This window comes from Oncorhynchus clarkii, chromosome 4 (assembly GCF_045791955.1).
Source record: "Oncorhynchus clarkii lewisi isolate Uvic-CL-2024 chromosome 4, UVic_Ocla_1.0, whole genome shotgun sequence".
NCBI classification, from domain to species: domain Eukaryota; kingdom Metazoa; phylum Chordata; class Actinopteri; order Salmoniformes; family Salmonidae; genus Oncorhynchus; species Oncorhynchus clarkii.
Genome location: NC_092150.1, coordinates 62,099,382 through 62,122,216, shown reverse-complemented (window position 1 = coordinate 62,122,216; position 22,835 = coordinate 62,099,382). Strand labels below are relative to the sequence as shown.

Below are 22,835 nucleotides of genomic sequence, written 5' to 3'. Positions count from 1 at the left end.
GTTTGCGTGAGTTTCGTTTAGCATGACCACGCATTAAGTTTGTGACCTACCTAGAATACATGTCTCATAGATCATCAGGCTAAATGAGATTTTTTTTTTAAACACATGGTGGAAAATGCACAGTTGTTTTATACTTACTTATCAGCTAAGAAACCAAACAGCACAGCGCCAACCAGAAGACCAAACATGTAGATTGAGGAACCAACATTGTTTAGATTGGCGTGGTCACACACCAGATCCCACTGTCAAGGACAGAGGGTTCAAATTAGTTGAAAAGCTAGGTCATATTGGCAAGCACCAATTGCACAGCCCTGTAACTGTATTTTGACTGTGGTGTCCAAATATTTTGCCCATGAGCTATAGAAGCCTATGAGCACATGCTTCTCAACAGATTACATCTAAGTGTCCGTCATGTCTCTCACATCAATAATAACAGATGAGTCGTTCCATGTAATATCAGCATGCCATTACACCCACCATCTCAGATTGTTCTGAAATCGTGTCTGTATTTACAAATCGATAAGATTAGCGTTCCGGCAACATTATTTAGTTGAAAATCAAATAAAAGGGTCAAAAGCCACTGACGCACCCACCACCAATCTCACCCCTACAACCAGTGTACAGTATCAGTTCTCTATGTCTGACAAGTAGTAGGGAGCTGCAGCTTGGAGTATTGCTTCTTCATCCTAAGTAATCTATTCCCTGTGAATCTGATGTTTTTCACCACTTTTTCAGAGAAGTTAGCCATTGGAGTCCCTAGTTTGCATTTCTTTACCAAAAATATGTGTGAAAGTACAAGGTACCCTATTGCAATCATGTTAGCACAGAGTGAAACTGTTGTACTGATTAAAGAAGCAATAAAACTGTCCTTCTTTAGACTAGTTGAGTATCTTGAGCATCAGCATTTGTGAGTTCGATTACAGGCTCAAAATGGCCAGAAACAAAGAACTTTCTTCTGAAACTCGTCAGTCTATTCTTGTTCTGAGAAATGAAGGCTATTCCATGCGAGAAATTGCCAAGAAACTGAAGATCTCGTACAATGCTGTGTACTACTCCCTTCACAGAACAGAGCAAACTGGATCTAACCAAAATAGAAAGAGGAGTGGGAGGCCTAGAAGGCCAGCATCCCGGAGTCGTCTTTTCACTGTTGACGTTGAGACTGGTGTTTTGCAGGTACTAGTTAATGAAGCTGCCAGTTGAGGACTTGTGAGGCGAACATACAAATGCTGATGCTCCAGATACTCAAAGAGTTTAAAGAAGTCCAGTTGTATTACTTCTTTAATCAGTACAACAGTGTTCAGCTGTGCTACCATAACTGCAAAAGGGTTTTCTAATGATCAATTAGCCTTTTAAAATGATACACTTGGATTAGCTAACGCAACGTACCATTGGAACACAGGAGTGATGGTTGCGGATAATGGGCCTCTGTACGCCTATGTAGATATTCCATAAAAACTCTGCCGTTTCCAGCTACAATAGTCATTTACAACATTAACAATGTCTAGGACCATGCCTCAGGACTACCTGGCGTGATGACTCCTTGCTGTCCCCAGGCCACCTGGCTGTGCTGCTGCTCCAGTTTCAACTGTTCTGCCTGCGGCTATGGAACCCTGACCTGTTCACCGGACGTGCCACCAGTCTCAGACCTGCTGTTTTCAACTCTCTAGAGACAGCAGGAGCGGTAGAGATACTCTGAATGATCGGCTATGAAAAGCTAAATGGCATTTACTCCTGAGGTTCTGTTGCACCCTCAACAACCACTGTGATTATTATTTGACCCTGCTGGTCATCTATGAACATTTGAACATCTTGGCCATGTTGTGTTAAAATCTCCACCCGGCACAGCCAGAAGAGGACTGGCCACCCCTCATAGCCTGGTTCCTCTCTAGGTTTCTTCCTAGGTTCTGGCCTTTCTAGGGAGTTTTTCCTAGCCACCGTGATTCTACACCTGCATTGCTTGCTGTTTGGGGTTTTAGGCTGGGTTTCTGTACAGCACTTTGTGACATCAGATGATGTAAGAAGAGCTTTATAAATCAATTTGATTGTTTGATTGATTGGTCTACACTGTATTTCTGATCAATTTGATATTATTTTAATGTACAAAAAAGGTGCTTTACTTTCAAAAACAAGGACATTTCTAAGTGACCCCAAACTTTTGAACGGTAGTGTATATGCAATGTGATTGGTGACATTTAACATTAAAGCCAACCCTTGGAAGTTGTGGGAACATATGTTTTTGGTTTCCCATTGGTTCTGGGAACGAAGCCAAGTTTCCTGACCGGTACAACTGAACGTTTTTTTAAACGTTCCGAGAACGGAAGAGAACATTTTGCCGCTTTTGGGAAGGTACATTTTTAGTTGCAGGGAGGTTCTGAGAATGTTTTACTATGGTTCCTTAAAAGTTTTCATGTGAGGATTTAAATATATATATATATATATATATATATATATATTGCCTTTTTCTCCCCAATTTCGTGATTACGATCTTGTCTCATTGCTGCAACTCCCCAACGGGTTCAGAAGCCAGCCGCACCAATGTGCCGGAGGAAACACTGTTCAACTGACAACCAAAGTCAGTCTGAATGCTTCCTTGTCTCTTCGCTTCAACTCCCCAACAGGCTCGGCAGAGGCAAAGTTCGAGTCATGCGTCCTCCGAAACATGACCCGCCAAACCACGCTTCTTAACACCAGCTCACTTAACCCGGAAGCCAGCCGCACCAAAGTGTCGGAGGAAACACCATTCAACTGACGACCGAAGTCAGCCTGCAGGCTTCCTGTGAGGTTTTATTAACGTTCTGAGAACAGAAATTATAGGTTATTTTTAAGGTTCCTTAAAACTTTCACTGAACGTCTCAATAAGACTTTTAATAAAATGAATAGCTTAAGTTAATCTGTCTGGGAACAGGGTTTCGCCAACAGCCAATGAAATTGCAGGGCGCCAAATGCAAATCAACAGAAATCTTATAAATCAAATTTCTCAAACATACAAGTATTAGGCACCATTTTAAAGATAAAATTATCGTTAATCCAGCCACAGTGTCTGATTTCAAAAATGTTTTACAGAGAAAGCTCCACAAACGATTATGTTAGGTCACCACCAAGTCACAGAAAAACTCATACATTTTTTCAGCCAAAGAGGAGTCACAAAAAGCACAAATAGAGATAAAATGAATCACTAACTTTTGATGATCTTCATCAGATGACACTCATAGGACTTCATGTTACACAATACATACATATGTTTTGTTCGATAAAGTGCATATTTATATCCAAAAATCTAATTTTACATTGGCGTGTTATGTTCAGTAGTTCCAAAACATGCAGTGATTTTGCAGAGAGCCACATCAATTCACAGAAATACTCATTATAAACGTTGACGAGAATTCAAGTGTTACGCATGGAACTTTAGATAAACTTCTCCTTAATGCAACCTCTGTGTCAGATTTCAAAAAAACTTTACGTTGCGCAGTCAACATTAGTCAGAAATAGCATTATAAATCTAAATTACTTTTGATGATCTTCATCAGAATGCACTCCCAGGAATCCCAGTTCCACAATAAATGTTTGATTTGTTCGATAAAGTTAATAATTTATGTCCATATACCTCCTTTTGTTAGGGCATTTGGAACGGGAGCTACCTCTCATGTGAATGCACGTGACTGAGCTTGTGACTGCTGGCAGACCTCTGACTCATTCCCCTCTCATTCAGCCCCCCTTCATAGTAGAAGCATCAAACAAAGTTCTAAAGACGGTTGACATCTAGTGGAAGCCTTAAGGAAGTGCAACATAACCAATATCCCACTGTATATTCAATAGGGACTGCGTTTAAAACTACAAACCTCAGATTTCCCACTTGCTGTTTGGATTTTTTCTCAGGTTTTTGCCTGCCATATGAGTTCTGTTATACTCACAGACATCATTCAAACAGTTTTAGAAACTTCAGAGTGTCTATCCAATACTAATAATAATATGCATATATTAGCATGTGGGACTGAGTAGGAGGCAGTTTACTCTGGGCACGCTTTTCATCCAAAAGTGAAAATGCTGCCCCCTAGCCCAAACAGGTTTAACTGTTATGAACTCCAAGCACAGGACACATATAAATCAATTTTTTTCTTAGGCATTAATCATGCAAACACACATTTATTGTGGCACGGCATCAGGGAAATTCAAACCTACTATCTTATGTTCTCTACTCATGGAATTAGTTCACTGCTCCACCAGTATGGAGCTAACATGTCATGTTTGTTTTTTTATTCATACAAAGTGGTTCATTTTGGTCAACTCAAACAGACCCCATTTCAAAGGAAACTAGCACTCATTAAGATCAGGTGTGGCCAATTAGTGGCCAACACACTTAAAAAGATAGAGGATAGTTCCTCAATATGTGCTGAGAATGTTCCAAAGCCAAGCAACTATGCTGCAACATTCCCAGAATGTTGTGGGAAGGTTATATGCAAACTAACCATAGGACAACCACACTCTCACCAAGCTCTAAGAAACATATGGTTCTCAGAACGTTATGTGCTAGCTGGGTGTGTGTTTGGGACTATATCCAGACCTTTAAAACCATTAGAACTGCTGTAGTTTAATGGTTTGCTTGTTCACCAAGAATGGTTTAACTAATCCAGAAATGTTGTGAAGGGAATAAACCACACACAGAGCAGCCATTTCCTGGACACAGATTAAGCCTTAGAGAAGGACAAACTGAATTGCTTTCATGGAGGACTGGCTTGAATTGTGAGGATGACCACACATTTTATTTTCATCATGAGCAAAAGCTATTGGTTTTCTACCCACAGTTCCAAAGAAAATGTTGTAATCCATTTAAACACAAGACCAGCTGGATAAAATGGTATGGCAGTAGCAGGGACAGGGTATGGCAGTGGCATCTCCAATGACATTGAGGAGTACACCACATCTGTCATTGGCTTCATCAATAAGTGCATCGATGACATCATCCCCACAGTGACCGTACATATATACCCCAACCAGAAACCATGGATTACAGGCAGCATCCGCACTACTTCTATGCTCGCTTCGTGGCAAATAACACTGAAACATGCATGAGAGCACCAGCTGTACCGGAAGACTGTGTGATCACGCCCTCCGCAGCCGATGTGAGTAAGACCTTTAGACAGGTCAACATTCACAAGACCGCAGGGCCAGACGGATTACCAGGATGTGTACTGCGAGCATGCGCTGACCAACTAGCAAGTGTCTTCACTGACATTTTCAACCTCTCCCTGTCCGAGTCTTTAATACCAACATGTTTTATGCAGACCACTATAGTGCCTGTGCCCAAGAACACTAAGGTAACCTGCCTAAATGACTACCGACCCGTAGCACTCATGTCTGTAGCCATGTCCCAGGCTGGTCATGGCTCACCCTGGGACTAAACACCTCCTTTGGATTTTTTCTCAGGTTTTTGCCTGCCATATGAGTTCTGTTATACTCACAGACATCATTCAAACAGTTTTAGAAACTTCAGAGTGTCTATCCAATACTAATAATAATATGCATATATTAGCATGTGGGACTGAGTAGGAGGCAGTTTACTCTGGGCACGCTTTTCATCCAAAAGTGAAAATGCTGCCCCCTAGCCCAAACAGGTTTAACTGTTATGAACTCCAAGCACAGGACACATATAAATCAATTTTTTTCTTAGGCATTAATCATGCAAACACACATTTATTGTGGCACGGCATCAGGGAAATTCGAACCTACTATCTTATGTTCTCTACCCATGGAATTAGTTCACTGCTCCACCAGTATGGAGCTAACATGTCATGTTTGTTTTTTTATTCATACAAAGTGGTTCATTTTGGTCAACTCAAACAGACCCCATTTCAAAGGAAACTAGCACTCATTAAGATCAGGTGTGGCCAATTAGTGGCCAACACACTTAACAAGATAGAGGATAGTTCCTCAATATGTGCTGAGAATGTTCCAAAGCCAAGCAACTATGCTGCAACATTCCCAGAATGTTGTGGGAAGGTTATATGCAAACTAACCATAGGACAACCACACTCTCACCAAGCTCTAAGAAACATATGGTTCTCAGAACGTTATGTGCTAGCTGGGTGTGTGTTTGGGACTATATCCAGACCTTTAAAACCATTAGAACTGCTGTAGTTTAATGGCTTGCTTGTTCACCAAGAATGGTTTAACTAATCCAGAAATGTTGTGAAGGGAATAAACCACACACAGAGCAGCCATTTCCTGGACACAGATTAAGCCTTAGAGAAGGACAAACTGAATTGCTTTCATGGAGGACTGGCTTGAATTGTGAGGATGACCACACATTTTATTTTCATCATGAGCAAAAGCTATTGGTTTTCTACCCACAGTTCCAAAGAAAATGTTGTAATCCATTTAAACACAAGACCAGCTGGATAAAATGGTATGGCAGTAGCAGGGACAGGGTATGGCAGTGGCATCTCCAATGACATTGAGGAGTACACCACATCTGTCATTGGCTTCATCAATAAGTGCATCGATGACATCATCCCCACAGTGACCGTACATATATACCCCAACCAGAAACCATGGATTACAGGCAGCATCCGCACTACTTCTATGCTCGCTTCGTGGCAAATAACACTGAAACATGCATGAGAGCACCAGCTGTACCGGAAGACTGTGTGATCACGCCCTCCGCAGCCGATGTGAGTAAGACCTTTAGACAGGTCAACATTCACAAGACCGCAGGGCCAGACGGATTACCAGGATGTGTACTGCGAGCATGCGCTGACCAACTAGCAAGTGTCTTCACTGACATTTTCAACCTCTCCCTGTCCGAGTCTTTAATACCAACATGTTTTATGCAGACCACTATAGTGCCTGTGCCCAAGAACACTAAGGTAACCTGCCTAAATGACTACCGACCCGTAGCACTCATGTCTGTAGCCATGTCCCAGGCTGGTCATGGCTCACCCTGGGACTAAACACCTCCTTTGGATTTTTTCTCAGGTTTTTGCCTGCCATATGAGTTCTGTTATACTCACAGACATCATTCAAACAGTTTTAGAAACTTCAGAGTGTCTATCCAATACTAATAATAATATGCATATATTAGCATGTGGGACTGAGTAGGAGGCAGTTTACTCTGGGCACGCTTTTCATCCAAAAGTGAAAATGCTGCCCCCTAGCCCAAACAGGTTTAACTGTTATGAACTCCAAGCACAGGACACATATAAATCAATTTTTTTCTTAGGCATTAATCATGCAAACACACATTTATTGTGGCACGGCATCAGGGAAATTCGAACCTACTATCTTATGTTCTCTACCCATGGAATTAGTTCACTGCTCCACCAGTATGGAGCTAACATGTCATGTTTGTTTTTTTATTCATACAAAGTGGTTCATTTTGGTCAACTCAAACAGACCCCATTTCAAAGGAAACTAGCACTCATTAAGATCAGGTGTGGCCAATTAGTGGCCAACACACTTAACAAGATAGAGGATAGTTCCTCAATATGTGCTGAGAATGTTCCAAAGCCAAGCAACTATGCTGCAACATTCCCAGAATGTTGTGGGAAGGTTATATGCAAACTAACCATAGGACAACCACACTCTCACCAAGCTCTAAGAAACATATGGTTCTCAGAACATTATGTGCTAGCTGGGTGTGTGTTTGGGACTATATCCAGACCTTTAAAACCATTAGAACTGCTGTAGTTTAATGGTTTGCTTGTTCACCAAGAATGGTTTAACTAATCCAGAAATGTTGTGAAGGGAATAAACCACACACAGAGCAGCCATTTCCTGGACACAGATTAAGCCTTAGAGAAGGACAAACTGAATTGCTTTCATGGAGGACTGGCTTGAATTGTGAGGATGACCACACATTTTATTTTCATCATGAGCAAAAGCTATTGGTTTTCTACCCACAGTTCCAAAGAAAATGTTGTAATCCATTTAAACACAAGACCAGCTGGATAAAATGGTATGGCAGTAGCAGGGACAGGGTATGGCAGTGGCATCTCCAATGACATTGAGGAGTACACCACATCTGTCATTGGCTTCATCAATAAGTGCATCGATGACATCATCCCCACAGTGACCGTACATATATACCCCAACCAGAAACCATGGATTACAGGCAGCATCCGCACTACTTCTATGCTCGCTTCGTGGCAAATAACACTGAAACATGCATGAGAGCACCAGCTGTACCGGAAGACTGTGTGATCACGCCCTCCGCAGCCGATGTGAGTAAGACCTTTAGACAGGTCAACATTCACAAGACCGCAGGGCCAGACGGATTACCAGGATGTGTACTGCGAGCATGCGCTGACCAACTAGCAAGTGTCTTCACTGACATTTTCAACCTCTCCCTGTCCGAGTCTTTAATACCAACATGTTTTATGCAGACCACCATAGTGCCTGTGCCCAAGAACACTAAGGTAACCTGCCTAAATGACTACCGACCCGTAGCACTCATGTCTGTAACCATGTCCCAGGCTGGTCATGGCTCACCCTGGGACTAAACACCTCCCTCTGCAACTGGATCCTGGACTCCCCCCCCTCAGGTGGTAAGGGTAGGTAACAACACATCCGCCAAGCTGATCTTCATCACATGGGCCCCTCAGCGATGCGTGCTCAGCCCCCTCCTCTACTCCCTGTTCACTCATGACTGCATGGCCAGGCACGACTCCAACACCATCATTACATTTGTCAATGGCACAACAGTGGTAGGCCTGATCACCGACAACAATGAGACAGCCTATAGGGAGGAGGTCAGAGACCTGGCCGTGTGGTGCCAGGACAACAACCTCTCCCTCAACGTGATCACACTGCTTCCAAGACTGCTTCCATCACGTGGACTGGGAGATGTTTCGTATTGCGTCAGATAACAACATTGACGAATACGCTGATTCGGTGTGCGAGTTCATTAGAACGTGCGTTGAAGATGTCGTTCCCATAGCAACGATTAAAACATTCCCTAACCAGAAACCGTGGATTGATGGCAGCATTCGCGTGAAACTGAAAGCGCGAACCACTGCTTTTAATCAGGGCAAGGTGTCTGGTAACATGACCGAATACAAACAGTGCAGCTATTCCCTCCGCAAGGCTATCAAACAAGCTAAGCGCCAGTACAGAGACAAAGTAGAATCTCAATTCAACGGCTCAGACACAAGAGGCATGTGGCAGGGTCTACAGTCAATCACGGACTACAGGAAGAAATCCAGCCCAGTCACGGACCAGGATGTCTTGCTCCCAGGCAGACTAAATAACTTTTTTGCCCGCTTTGAGGACAATACAGTGCCACTGACACGGCCTGCAACGAAAACATGCGGTCTCTCCTTCACTGCAGCCGAGGTGAGTAAGACATTTAAACGTGTTAACCCTCGCAAGGCTGCAGGCCCAGACGGCATCCCCAGCCGCGCCCTCAGAGCATGCGCAGACCAGCTGGCCGGTGTGTTTACGGACATATTCAATCAATCCCTATACCAGTCTGCTGTTCCCACATGCTTCAAGAGGGCCACCATTGTTCCTGTTCCCAAGAAAGCTAAGGTAACTGAGCTAAACGACTACCGCCCCGTAGCACTCACATCCGTCATCATGAAGTGCTTTGAGAGACTAGTCAAGGACCATATCACCTCCACCCTACCTGACACCCTAGACCCACTCCAATTTGCTTACCGCCCAAATAGGTCCACAGACGATGCAATCTCAACCACACTGCACACTGCCCTAACCCATCTGGACAAGAGGAATACCTATGTGAGAATGCTGTTCATCGACTACAGCTCGGCATTCAACACCATAGTACCCTCCAAGCTCGTCATCAAGCTCGAGACCCTGGGTCTCGACCCCGCCCTGTGCAACTGGGTACTGGACTTCCTGACGGGCCGCCCCCAGGTGGTGAGGGTAGGCAACAACATCTCCTCCCCGCTGATCCTCAACACTGGGGCCCCACAAGGGTGCGTTCTGAGCCCTCTCCTGTACTCCCTGTTCACCCACGACTGCGTGGCCACGCACGCCTCCAACTCAATCATCAAGTTTGCGGACGACACAACAGTGGTAGGCTTGATTACCAACAACGACGAGACGGCCTACAGGGAGGAGGTGAGGGCCCTCGGAGTGTGGTGTCAGGAAAATAACCTCACACTCAACGTCAACAAAACTAAGGAGATGATTGTGGACTTCAGGAAACAGCAGAGGGAACACCCCCCTATACACATCGATGGAACAGTAGTGGAGAGGGTAGCAAGTTTTAAGTTCCTCGGCATACACATCACAGACAAACTGAATTGGTCCACTCACACAGACAGCATCGTGAAGAAGGCGCAGCAGCGCCTCTTCAACCTCAGGAGGCTGAAGAAATTCGGCTTGTCACCAAAAGCACTCACAAACTTCTACAGATGCACAATCGAGAGCATCCTGGCGGGCTGTATCACCGCCTGGTATGGCAACTGCACCGCCCTCAACCGTAAGGCTCTCCAGAGGGTAGTGAGGTCTGCACAACGCATCACCGGGGGCAAACTACCTGCCCTCCAGGACACCTACACCACCCGATGTCACAGGAAGGCCATAAAGATCATCAAGGACATCAACCACCCGAGCCACTGCCTGTTCACCCCGCTATCATCCAGAAGGCGAGGTCAGTACAGGTGCATCAAAGCTGGGACCGAGAGACTGAAAAACAGCTTCTATCTCAAGGCCATCAGACTGTTAAACAGCCACCACTAACACTGAGTGGCTGCTGCCAACACACTGACACTGACTCAACTCCAGCCACTTTAATAATGGGAATTGATGGGAAATGATGTAAATATATCACTAGCCACTTTAAACAATGCTACCTTATATAATGTTACTTACCCTACATTATTCATCTCATATGCATACGTATATACTGTACTCTATATCATCGACTGTATCCTTATGTAATACATGTATCACTAGCCACTTTAAACTATGCCACTTTGTTTACATACTCATCTAATTTGTACATACTGTACTCGATACCATCTACTGTATCTTGCCTATGCTGCTCTGTACCATCACTCATTCATATATCCTTATGTACATATTCTTTATCCCCTTACACTGTGTACAAGACAGTAGTTTTGGAATTGTTAGTTAGATTACTTATTACTGCATTGTCGGAACTAGAAGCACAAGCATTTCGCTACACTCGCATTAACATCTGCTAACCATGTGTATGTGACAAATAAAATTTGATTTGATTTGATTTGAAGACAAATGACATGATTGTGGGCTAAAGGAAAAAGAGGACCAAGCACGCCCCCAAGTTAAGAGCTTCAAGTTCCTTGGTGTCCACATCACCAACAAACTAACATGGTTCAAGCACACCGTGACAGTCGTGAAGGGGGCACAACAAAACCTATCCCCCTCAGGAGACTGAAAAGATTTGGCATGGGTCCTCAGATCGTCAAAAGGTTCTACAGCTGCAACATCGAGAGCATCCTGACTGGTTGCATCACTGCCTGGTATGGCAACTGCTCGGCCTACGACCGGCACTATAGAGGGTAGTGCGAACTGCCCAGTACATCACTGGGGCCAAGCTTCCTGCCATCCAGGACCTCTATACCAGGCGGTGTCAAAGGATGGCCCTGAAAATTGTCAGACTCCAGCCACCCTAGTCATAGACTGTTCTCTCTGCTACCACATGGCAAGCGTTACCGGAGCGCCAAGTCTAGGTCCAAGAGGCTTATAAACAGCTACTACCCCCAAGCCATAAGACTCCTGAACATCTAGTCAAATGGCTACCCCGACTATTCACATCCCCCCCCCCCCCCCCCTCCCCTCTCCACACAACTACCGCTCTCTGTTTTCATCTATGCATAGTCACTTTAATTAACTCTACCTACATGTACATACTACCTCAACTAACTGGTGCCCCCGCACATTGACTGTGTACCAGCACCCCCTGTAAATATATATATATATATTTTTACTGCTCCTCTCTAATTACTTGTTACTTTTATCTCTTATTCTTATCCATATTTTTTTTAAACTGCACTGTCGGTTAGGGGCTCATAAGTAAGCATTTCCCTGTAAGGTCTTGTTGTATTCGGCGCATGTGACTAATAACATTTGATTTGATATAGTGGGCAAAACCTGGTACTTTCACACTCATTTATCGTAAATAATGTAAGTGACTTCAATTGGTAATTTCTCTGAACAGGTGAACAAAACATCATAAGATACACAGGGAAGCAATAATCCAAGAATCTCAGAGAATCTCATAGAATCTCAATTCTATACTACAATCTGAGAAGAATCTGAGATGGTGGGTGTCAATCTTTTTGAGGTGGAACCACACCCCATGGAATGTAAACGAACGGGTCATGAGTTGACATACATCCTATTTTTTAGACAGCCTTTAACAGTCGGCCTCCCGGTGGAGGTCTGATCAAATCAAATTTTATTGGTTGCGTACACAGTTCTGCAAACGTTATCGCAGGTGCAGTGAAATGCTCATGTTTCTCGCACCAACAATGCAGCAATATCTAGCAAAAAAATTAAGTACAATAAACTAAGACATTAAGAACAGGCAATCCTAGGTGTTTGTAAATCAATAACCTTCAACATGTTCTGCGGGCTGGGACCATTCCACTATGGTTAGTGTCGCTGTGTGAAGGTCCCTCAAGATGCACTAGACCCAATCAGTTCATTCAAGTATCCCCACATCCAACCCTGATCCACATACTGTTTACTGGTGGGTTATGGGGGGAATGAACTTCACTGGCCAGGCTTTAGAGAGAGAGAGAGAGAGAGAGAGAGAGAGAGAGAGAGAGAGAGAGGATGCCTGCACCACAGGAGTCTAGATCAGGTTCAGATATCACCACCACTACACAGTTACATAGCTGTAAAAATGAGTTCCACATAACCAACTGCAGAATGGCTTCAATTCATGTGAGAATGTGTGACCAGAAGGTGTTCATCACATTTGAACCCCCCAGACAGACAGACAGACAGACAGACAGAGAGAGAGCCTGCCACGTCCATTTTCCTGCCGTGTCTCTTACTCACCTCGGTTGCCACGGTGCTGTGGAAGGTCTCCTTGCTGAATTCCCATCCCCCTTGGCAACCCTCAGTGGCGTGGCTGTCACTAAGGGCCAGGGCAGTGCTGTGATTCAGCTGGGCCAGCGGGGTGCCAGGGATCCCCCCAGGGGCAGAGCAGGACCGGCCTGGGTCACCGTCTGGGCCAGTCACCAGGCTGAAGTTGAAATTGGGAGGGTCTGAGCTGGCGGTCAAGGGCCAGGTGGTGTTGGTGGAGCGACAGAGATGAGGGGGGACGGCCCCTGTGAATATGGATATCAGCATGTGGAACGCAAGCAGGATCTGGGGGAGGCAAATCCACACATACAGGCTCTTCTGGAACTTGCCAAAGCCCCCAATATGAGAAAGAATCTCGTCAAAATTCATGCTTCTTTCCATGGCTGCTATTCCAATGCAGACCTTACTCTAACGTATCACCACGGATACAAGAAGTAGGCAGGCTGTTGCTGTCGTCTGCGGTGTTGTGAACCCGCAGCACTTCACTAGCAGGGTAAATATAACTGTCATCTGCAGGGGGAGAGGGAACTAGATCATGGGGTGGAGTCCAAGCTCAGAAGGAGGAGTTGCTCTTTGTGATAGCTGAGTGACTGCATTCGCTCGCTCTCCCTCTCGCTCTGTTTCTTTGCATGGTGAGAATCTTATATTATGGAAACAGTGGTAATAAGTCATATAGAAGCCATATAACACAACATACAGACATAAAGTGAAGGCTAATTGTCAAATGTATCAGAGGGACTCAAATTTCAAGAGGGATGTACAATAAAAGTCAACGCAAGCCCAAAGTTATCGTGCAAACAACTCCTTAGAAAGTGTGTGTGTGTACATGTATTTTTGCTTTACATTACGTTTTCAACAATCAGATTCCCAACAATGACGTGGGAATATTGCTAAGCTGTAAATCCACTTGCCTGTCCCCTGAGACACAGTTGCAAAACACCACCAAATGCCCCCAGTTCTAAAGAAATGCAAATTCTTTCTGGCACCCAATCATTCATCTGGCATGGGGATGCCAACAGGGGAGAGCTGGCTGGGGCTAAGCTGGCCAGACAAAAGCAGCAGATAAATACCATAGCAGGGGACTTGTACATGACACAAATGAAAGGCGTGTACTCTGGCAACTCCATAACTACCCATTTTCCCTGGCTCTTATCATTTCATCTTTTCCCCTGTTGTGGTGTCACATGTTTGAACATGGTGAGTGTTCTTTTCTCCCAATGAGCCACAGCCCATCGCTCTCAACTAGGGAGGAACTCAATCATGTCTGGATGTTGAAATGACTGCCACTGACTAACATGATCATATTCCTCAGACTCACATGTGAAACTAGCATGTGAAGATTTCCTGTGTTTCTGGAGTGACATGAAGACAGCGTCTATGCAATAGATCCTGTGAATGGCAGTGTTGGGAGAACAGGAAGCGATCATAGATACAATTTGGCTACGTAAGCCTACAAACATTTACAATAGCAAAATCACAAGAATGGCTACGTTGAGACCGAAGGGAGCAAGAGTCTTTAAATTAAAGATCCAGGCAACTCCTTGTTTTAACAATAAATTGTCGAGGTCACCCTCTCTCCTAGGGAGGGTGACATGTTTGATGCCGATATAACATAGGGATGAGATCGAGTGGTTTGCTTCCAAAAAGTGGGCCGCAACTGGGTAAGTTTAGTTTTTGCACCTAATGGTGCTACGCTGGTCCGAGATTCGTACTTTTAATTCACGCTTTGTTTTACCCAAATCATTTTTATCACAAGGACAAGTTATAAGATAAATAACTGTCTTCGTGGAGCACGTGATAACACCTTTGATTGGGATCTTTTTCCCTGTTTGGGGGTGTTTGAAGGATCTACATTTATAAGTGCCATTACATTGAGCACAGCCATTACACTTGTAGTTTCCATCCAGTTGGGGCACAAATAGACGTTGTGCAGGGATATCTTGAGGTGGTAAATCAGAGTTTACCAATTGGTCTCTGAGGTTTTTGCCCTGTGAGAATATGATCAAGGGAGGGTCAGAAAACACATTACCGATACTGTCATCGGATCTTAGAATGTGCCAATGTTTGTGAACGATTCCCTTAATTTGTTCAGAGGACTTTGAATAGAGGGTAGTCTTTTTGCGAGACTGACCTTGAAAAAGATCCTGTTTCGGTTTGTTTTGAATGTTCTCAATGGCAGTATTAATCTGACCATTTTTGTACCCCCTCTCCTTGAATTTTCTTTGCGTCTCAGCCATATTTATGTCGAGATCGGATTGTTTTGTGCAAATTCTTTTGATTCGACAGAATTGGCAGTAGGGCAAACTGTTTTTTGAAGGGAAGCGGGTGACAACTATCAGCCCTCAACAAACGATCAGTAGGTTTCCTGTAAAGATCAGTGTATAGAACATTATCCTCACACAAGATCAGAAGATCAAGGAAACTGATTTGACGTGTGTCAGATTGCATAGTAAATCTCAGATGCTCAGAACAGGAGTTAAGAAAAGCATGGAACGCCTGGAGCTGTTTTGCATCACCCCTCCATAGAACAAAAATATCATCAATATACCGTTTCCAAATAATGATGTTAGGCAAGGGGGGCCGTTACTGCATCAATGCCCGCTACAATAGGGCGCCCTGGAGGTTTTGTAACATTCTTGTGTAATTTCGGCAAAGTATAGAAAGTAGCAATTTTAGGGTGTTGAATAGCCAAAAAGTCGTATTATTTTTGTGATATCTGACCAGAACTTCAATACCCATCTAGGACAGTAAAGATAGTGTTCTGAAATTGGGCAGCAGGGTCCCTTCTGAGTTTCTTGTAAAAGGTGTTGTCAAGCAGTTGTTTATGACACTCATTTACATAAACAGTCCTATCCATGAGCACAACCGACCCACCCTTATCAACAGGGCAGGTAAGGACTGACGCATCGGATTGTAAATCAAGCAAAACTTGTTTTTCATCCTTAGGTAAATTATGGAAAGATATGTACTCCTGTTTGTTCTTAAGGAGATGAACAACATATTATTCAACGAGTCTGCAAAATGTCTCAATAGAGTGATTGCGATTGTAATGAAGGTACAAAATAACTCATACTTCTAAAAGGAGTCGGGGTATGTGCAGGTGAGCAACCTACATGTTCAGTGGAAATATCACGATTAGGGGAGCTAAAGTATTCCCCTTAAACGTGTTGTTTTATTAAAATGTTTTATTAAAAACTTAAACATGTCTACCTTAACATCGAAATCGTTGCACTGAGTTGTAGGCACAAAATGTAGTCCTTTACTAAGCAAGGAGACATGGGCAGGGCTCAATATCTTGTTTGATAAATTGAAGACACTCAGTCCCGTGGGTCCCTCTGCCTTTGGTAGTTGTTTCTTCTTACTCCGTCGGGTGTGGCATCTCGTCGGTCCGCGTGTCCGCCACCACCTCCGAGCTTCAGTCAGCCCAGTCTCTGGTTGGATAAAAAAACTGGCTCTGGAAGCGGGTGGATAGAAGTAAGCGGTCTCCCTCCTGCATCTATCATGGAGAGGAGGAGTGGAACATTCTGCCAGTTGTTCAAGGCTAAAGTGGGGATTTCATAATGGAAACTACATCTTAGAGTGGGCTGGATAATGCAGGACAGGAAGAAAAACCTTAGTAAAGTGGAAAACAGGCAGGCCAGGGAATGGCAAATGGCTGTCACAGACTTGACGTGGTGGGCACTAGGCAGTGGGCTGTAATCTGCTGTAGTCTGATATAGGTTTAATGCAGATTCTTTGAATGGTGTGTTTCAAGGATAACAAATAATAATGTAAATCAGGAATGGCCCGCGGATCAATTTCCAAAGAAAAAAAGATATATATGTTTTTGAGGGTTAGAATAGTAGAATACACAAGGTGCAATTTCAAACTTTGCCAGTTGCCAGTTTTTCTCTTGCGATGTCAGTCACTGACAGTCACTAAATTAGCCCATGTCAGCTAACATTTTTTAGATAGGTAAATTAGTGTAGCGGCCAGCTATCTAAACTTATAGTAATCATGGTTGAATTAACGATCGGGGTCTCCCACAGATATCATATTAAAAACTGCAACCATTTCTCTCTACTCCATGTGTGGGTGTGGATGTGGGTACACAGACCCGTGAGCCACTGTGGCCCTCCATGATGAGTTCAGATTTTTTGTGGTCCCCACCCCCATCAACGTTGCCCATCCCTGATGTAAGTGTATGTCATATCCATAAAATAATACATTTGTTTACAAACCATCAAAAACCGGTAGTCGAAACCGGCAGACCTGCCTTGAGAGCAGTCTTTGTTTCCACTATAGCAAGATTGACATTCCTTGACGTTTACAATTTATTTGCATAATTCCTCAAATCTAAGCGAATCAGATAAACAACCAATCTTACAACCTTTCATAAGCCTCATTATGTGAGGATGCATTACACTTCTGTTGAAGCATCATGCTGTTAGTTCTTCAGTCCAACATATTGTTGAACACAGATGGTTTCTATAACGGAAACCACTACTCTACTCCGGTTTATTGTGAGATCCTGTGAAAGGTGTGTGTGTGTAATTTATGAGTGGCTGAGCTGAGAACAGCACAGCTTTGGACAGGAATGTCCCCCAGGGCCCCCCTGTCTAGGGGACCTGTCAGAGATGTCTCCTGGGAGGATGAGGAGGTGGCCCTCTGTTTTGATGTTTTATAAAGTACTCAGTGAGGTCTCACCTACATTTTTGTTAAATAGTTTTTAGCGATCACCAACGGCGGAAACAGAAGTGTGAATAATTGCGCTGTAACTGTCAAGTTCAAGACATCAGGTAGTATATTTAAGACGAGAGTGAAAGTAAAAATAACTACTCAGTTTGAACCAGATACATTTACTGCACAATGGGGTTCATGAAAGAAGCTCTATCACAAACAAATTCCTGTTTGTGATATAGGATTCCCTCTGGTTGTTCTGTGTGCCCCCTTGTGGTAGGAGAAGTATATTTTATGCAACAGGCAGCTACAAAACTGTCAGCAGGGTTACTGTTTCAAAAACCTTCCGGACGTTTTGCTGTCATGCACTGACCATAAGAGAAACACTTTCATAACCCCATGCCATATGATATGAATATTTTGGATGAAAAGTAAAAATAACCATTATGTATCGATATTATGAAAAATAACTTTGGTTATTACTTTATCTTATAATCAATACATGACACTCTTGGAGAGATCATTCATAGAAGGGAGTCTTGCCTAAACGAGTGGCTGCATTCCATATCAGTGTGTGTGGGAAAGAGAGAGAAACTGACTGTTAGTGTGTCAGGATGCCACAGGCCCTTCCACCACTTCGTTAAGAAACTAATACATGTACAGTGGGGCAAAAAAGTATTTAGTCAGCCACCAATTGTGCAAGTTCTCCCACTTAAAAAGCTGGGAGAGGCCTGTAATTTGGCCCCAGGCCTCTCTCATCTTTTTAAGTGGGAGAACTTGCACAATTGGTGGCTGACTAAATACTTTTTTGCCCCACTGTATGTGTTTGTGCATGTGACGCCAGCCTCAGCACCTCCGTCCCAAGCCCAGTATCCTGTCCACAGACCCCATCCTTGTGTACGGCACAAGACGAAGGGGGACACATCAGCAGCTTGTGCCCCCACATCCACTGGGGCCTGTCTCTGTCTGTCTGTCTCTCGATCAAGCCGGTCGGTTGTTTGTTCGATTGGCACCGTTGCCAGCCAAGCCTACTGGTCGTTTGTTCCATTGAGGTTTGTTCTATTGGCACGTTGCTATGCCAAACAAAGATTGTTGCTTTGCAGGCTCTTCTCCCTTGCTAGCTAGCAAACTACACAGCTAACACGATCCCTTCAAACTGATGCTGGAGAGACAGCAAACCAGCTGCATTTTGTTTCGTTTGAACTGTTATTCTATTGAGATGATGTATACATGATTTTGCATGTCTTAGAAAAGCTGTCTGTCTTGTCAAGACATGTGGATTCTCTTTGGGCTGGTGGAAATCGCATTTCAAAATGTTGCAAAGGTCTGTTTAAATCCCTGCTGTTGCAAACCAAATGCTAGTATACGCGAGGGGAAATAATGTTTAGATGCTTTTTTACAATTGAGATCGAGTTTATGGATTGCCTGGCTGAGAAGACAAGTCAGTGGATCCACAGTGATTTCTCAGATAGAGCAGTAAACAAGTAGCCTATTTATGCGTCATAGGCCAACTTGTTGTCAACAAAAAAATGTGCCCCGCTCAACTAAATCCAACACTTCCAGACCGCCTTCAGCTCTTTTATTAGAAAGGACTGACTTTTTTTAGTTTGTGAGACTTGTTTTTCCAGATGAAGTCAAGAAAGGATTTATTGATCTCTTTACAAGTAGCAGGATTTACACATAAAGATAATGAGGGGTACACAAAACGAGAGCCCCTCTGCCTTGGACAGAAGTACTCTCCCAAGAATAGAAAGATCTCTTTGTAGTCAATTATTAAATACATATATGTCTTTTAATTTTAGGATGTTGTCTGACTAAGTGTTTTTTTGACAGATGTATTCCTAAATATTTAACACAGTCCTTTACAGGAATATTTTATATTTCTTTATCATCAGAGTCAAATAAACACAAGATTTCACATTTAGAAACATTCAGCTTTAATCCTGATGCAATAGAAAAGGCAGTTGTAGCATTAAGGGCATGGGCGACCTGGTCTTTGTCTCTTAAGAAAAGAGTAGTATCATCAGCCAGTTGGGAAATTTTCTTTGTTGAAAATGGTTAAGCCATATACATACCTTGTCAGCTCAGGGATTTGAACTTGCAACCTTTCAGTTACTAGTCCAACACTCTAACAACTAGGCTACCCTGCCGCCCCAAGTATTGATCAAAAGATGTTTGATCAATACTGATTCAATATGGTATTTAATTCCAAATAATGTGTTTAACAAGTTGGGAGGTCTTCAATTTTTACTGAAATGTAATTATATTCTTGAAAGATTACCCGCCAAATTGGCTAAGTTTCACCAACCAGCTTTAATGGCCTGGAAAATATGTTTCATGCACAATTTTTCCCCACATAAAGCTCTTTTGTGGAATAATTCAGACATAACTGTAAGGAATAAGTCATTGTTCTACCCCAGTTGGCATGAGAGGAATATTGACTTTGTTCTTGATATTTTCTACAACGATGGTAATATTCTCACATATGAACAATTTATAACATTGAAAGAGTTTCCAACACCTTTCAGAGAGTTTATTTCTGTGATCAAAGCTGTTCCCAGTGGTCTAACTACACTAATGAAAACTCATCTTAGCTTTGGTAATGATCACAAAGTTTATCCAGAACTCAGCTTGGAAGGCGTGGGCTTACTTGAGAAATCTTGTTGTAATAAATATATAAGACAAATTCTTCATTCACAAAACCAACTTACACCGAGAGGAAAAAAATTCTGGAACACGCTTATTCCTGACATTGTCTGGAAAAATGCATGGTTAAGGCCTTACAAATACTGTATACCAAACAAAGTTATGGAAGTGCACTTCAAAATTTTACATAAGATGTAATTCTATGATATCCAAATTTGTGGCTATTGATGATATCTGTGTTTTCTGTGAAAAAGAAGGTGAGAATCTGTCTCACTTGTTCTTTGAATGTAAATTTGTGTCAGAATTTTGGGATAACCTTGCAAAATACTTATTTACCATTATGAACAATGCCTATGTTTTTGACATGAAAGATATAATATGTTACTATTGCAATGATAATACGACCATTGAAATGATTGTGCATTTTCTTATTCTTGTGGCCAAATACTTTATACACAAACAAAAATTCAATACCAAAATTACCCTTTTTTTAATTGAATGTAACTATTTAATTAAAACATTAACCCTGGTGAATAAGAACAAGAATAACATTTTCCCCGAATCATTATAAGATATTTTCAGAGTGATTACAATTGCACTAGAATTGTTTATTTTTTGATTACTTGATATTTTTTATATGTTTTAGTATTTTCTCGTTAATACCTGTGTTCTGTTTTGTATGATGTAACAATGCAAATTGTTGATTTGTATTTTTAACAACAAATGAAAAATAAATGTGTACCGCTTACAACACTTTAACCAATCACAATGCTTGTTTTGACCAACCCTTTGTAGAAACTACTATTACTACTACCACTACTACTACTACCCAACACCAGTCAGAAGGGAACATTAGGGCATACTATACTGAACAAAAATATAAACGCAACATGCAATAACTTCAAAGATTTTACTTAGTTACAGTTAATATAAGGAAATCAGTCAATTTTAATAAATTGATTAGGCCCTAATCTATGGATTTCACATGACTGGGAATACAGATATGCATCTGTTGGTCACAGATACAGTGCTGTGAAAAAGTATTTGCCCCCTTCCTGATTTCTTTGCAAATTTTTCACACTTAAATATTTCAGATCAAACAAATGTAAATATTACACAAAGATAACCCAAGTAAACACAAAATGCAGTTTAAGTGATAATTTTATTTATTAAGGAAACAAAACTATCCGAACCTTCATGGCCCTATGTGAAAAAGTAATTGCCCCCTAAACCTAATAACTGGTTGTGCCACCCTCAGCAGCAACAACTGCAATCAAGCGTTTGCGATAACTGGAAATTAGTCTTCCACACACATCGCTGTGGAGGAATTTTGGCCCACTCTTCTTTGCAGAATTATTTTAATTCAGCCACATTGGATGGTTTTCGAGCATGAACAGCCTTTTCAAGGTCACGCCATAGCATCTCAATCGGATTCAAATCCGAACTTTGACTAGGCCACTCCAAAACCTTAATTTTTTTTTTTGTTTTAAGCATTCAGAGGTGGACTTGCTGGTGTGTTTTGGATCATTGTCCTGCTGCAAAACCCAAATGCGCTTAAGCTTGAGGTCACTAACAGATGGCCGGCCGTACATTCTCCTTCAGGATTTTTTGGTAGAGAGCAGAATTCATGGTTCCATCAATCATAGCAATCATAGCAAGTTGTCCAGGTCCTGAAGCAGCAAATCAGCACCAGACCATCACACTACCAGCACCATATTTGACTGTTGGTATGATGTTCTTTTTCTGAAATGCTGTGTTACTTTTACGCCAGATGTAACGGGACGCACACCTTCCAAAAAGTTCAACTTTTGTCTCGTCAGTCCACAGAATATTTCCCCAAAAGTTTTGGGGGTCATCAAGATGTTTTATTTTGCCAAAAGTGAGATGAGCCTTCATGTTGTTTTTGGTCAGCAGTTGTTTTCGCCTTGGAACTCTGCCATGGATGCCATTTTTGCCCAGGCTTTTTCTTATGGTTGAGTCATGAACACTGACCTTAACTGAGGCAAGTCCGGCCTGCAGTTCTTTAGATGTTGTTGTGAGTTCTTTTGTGACCTCTTGGATGAGTCGTCGCTGCGCACTTGGGGTAATTTCGGTAGGCCGGCCACTCCTGGGAAGGTTCACCACTGTTCCAAATTTTCTCAATTTGTGGATAATGTCCCTCACCGTGGTTCACTGGAGTCCCAAAGCTTTATACATGGCTTTGGAACCCTTTCCAGACTGATAGATGTCAATTACTTTGTTTCTCATCTGTTCCTGAATTTCTTTGGATCGCGGCATGATGTTTAGCTTTTTGAGATTTTTTGGCCTACTTCACTTTGTCAGACAGGTTCTATTTAAATGATTTCTTGATTCAACAGGTCTGGCAGTAATCAGGCATGGGTGTGGCTAGTGAAATTTAACTCAGCTTTCCAAAAAATGTGATTAACCATAGTAAATTCATGATTTAACAAGGGGGGGCAATTACTTTGTCACATAGGGCCATGAAGGTTCAG

General features: G+C 42.6%; 1 protein-coding gene across 3 annotated transcripts in view; it reads right to left on the bottom strand.

Annotated features, from left to right (window-relative positions):
• LOC139407052 (solute carrier family 22 member 13-like) overlaps positions 1-22,835 on the bottom strand; it is a 34,012-nt gene that overhangs the window by 6,522 nt on the left and 4,655 nt on the right. The window contains exons 2-4 of one of the 3 annotated variants that reach the window (XM_071150367.1): positions 13,446-13,548; positions 13,012-13,323; positions 139-242 (exon numbers count right to left, since the gene is read on the bottom strand). In XM_071150367.1, coding sequence (XP_071006468.1) covers positions 139-242; positions 13,012-13,305 — 398 coding nt within the window. In that variant the 5' untranslated portion in view covers positions 13,306-13,323; positions 13,446-13,548. Of the gene's footprint in view, positions 1-138; positions 243-13,011; positions 13,549-22,835 lie in introns of all 3 variants that reach the window. The other 2 variants (XM_071150365.1, XM_071150368.1) reach the window with 2 other exon arrangements.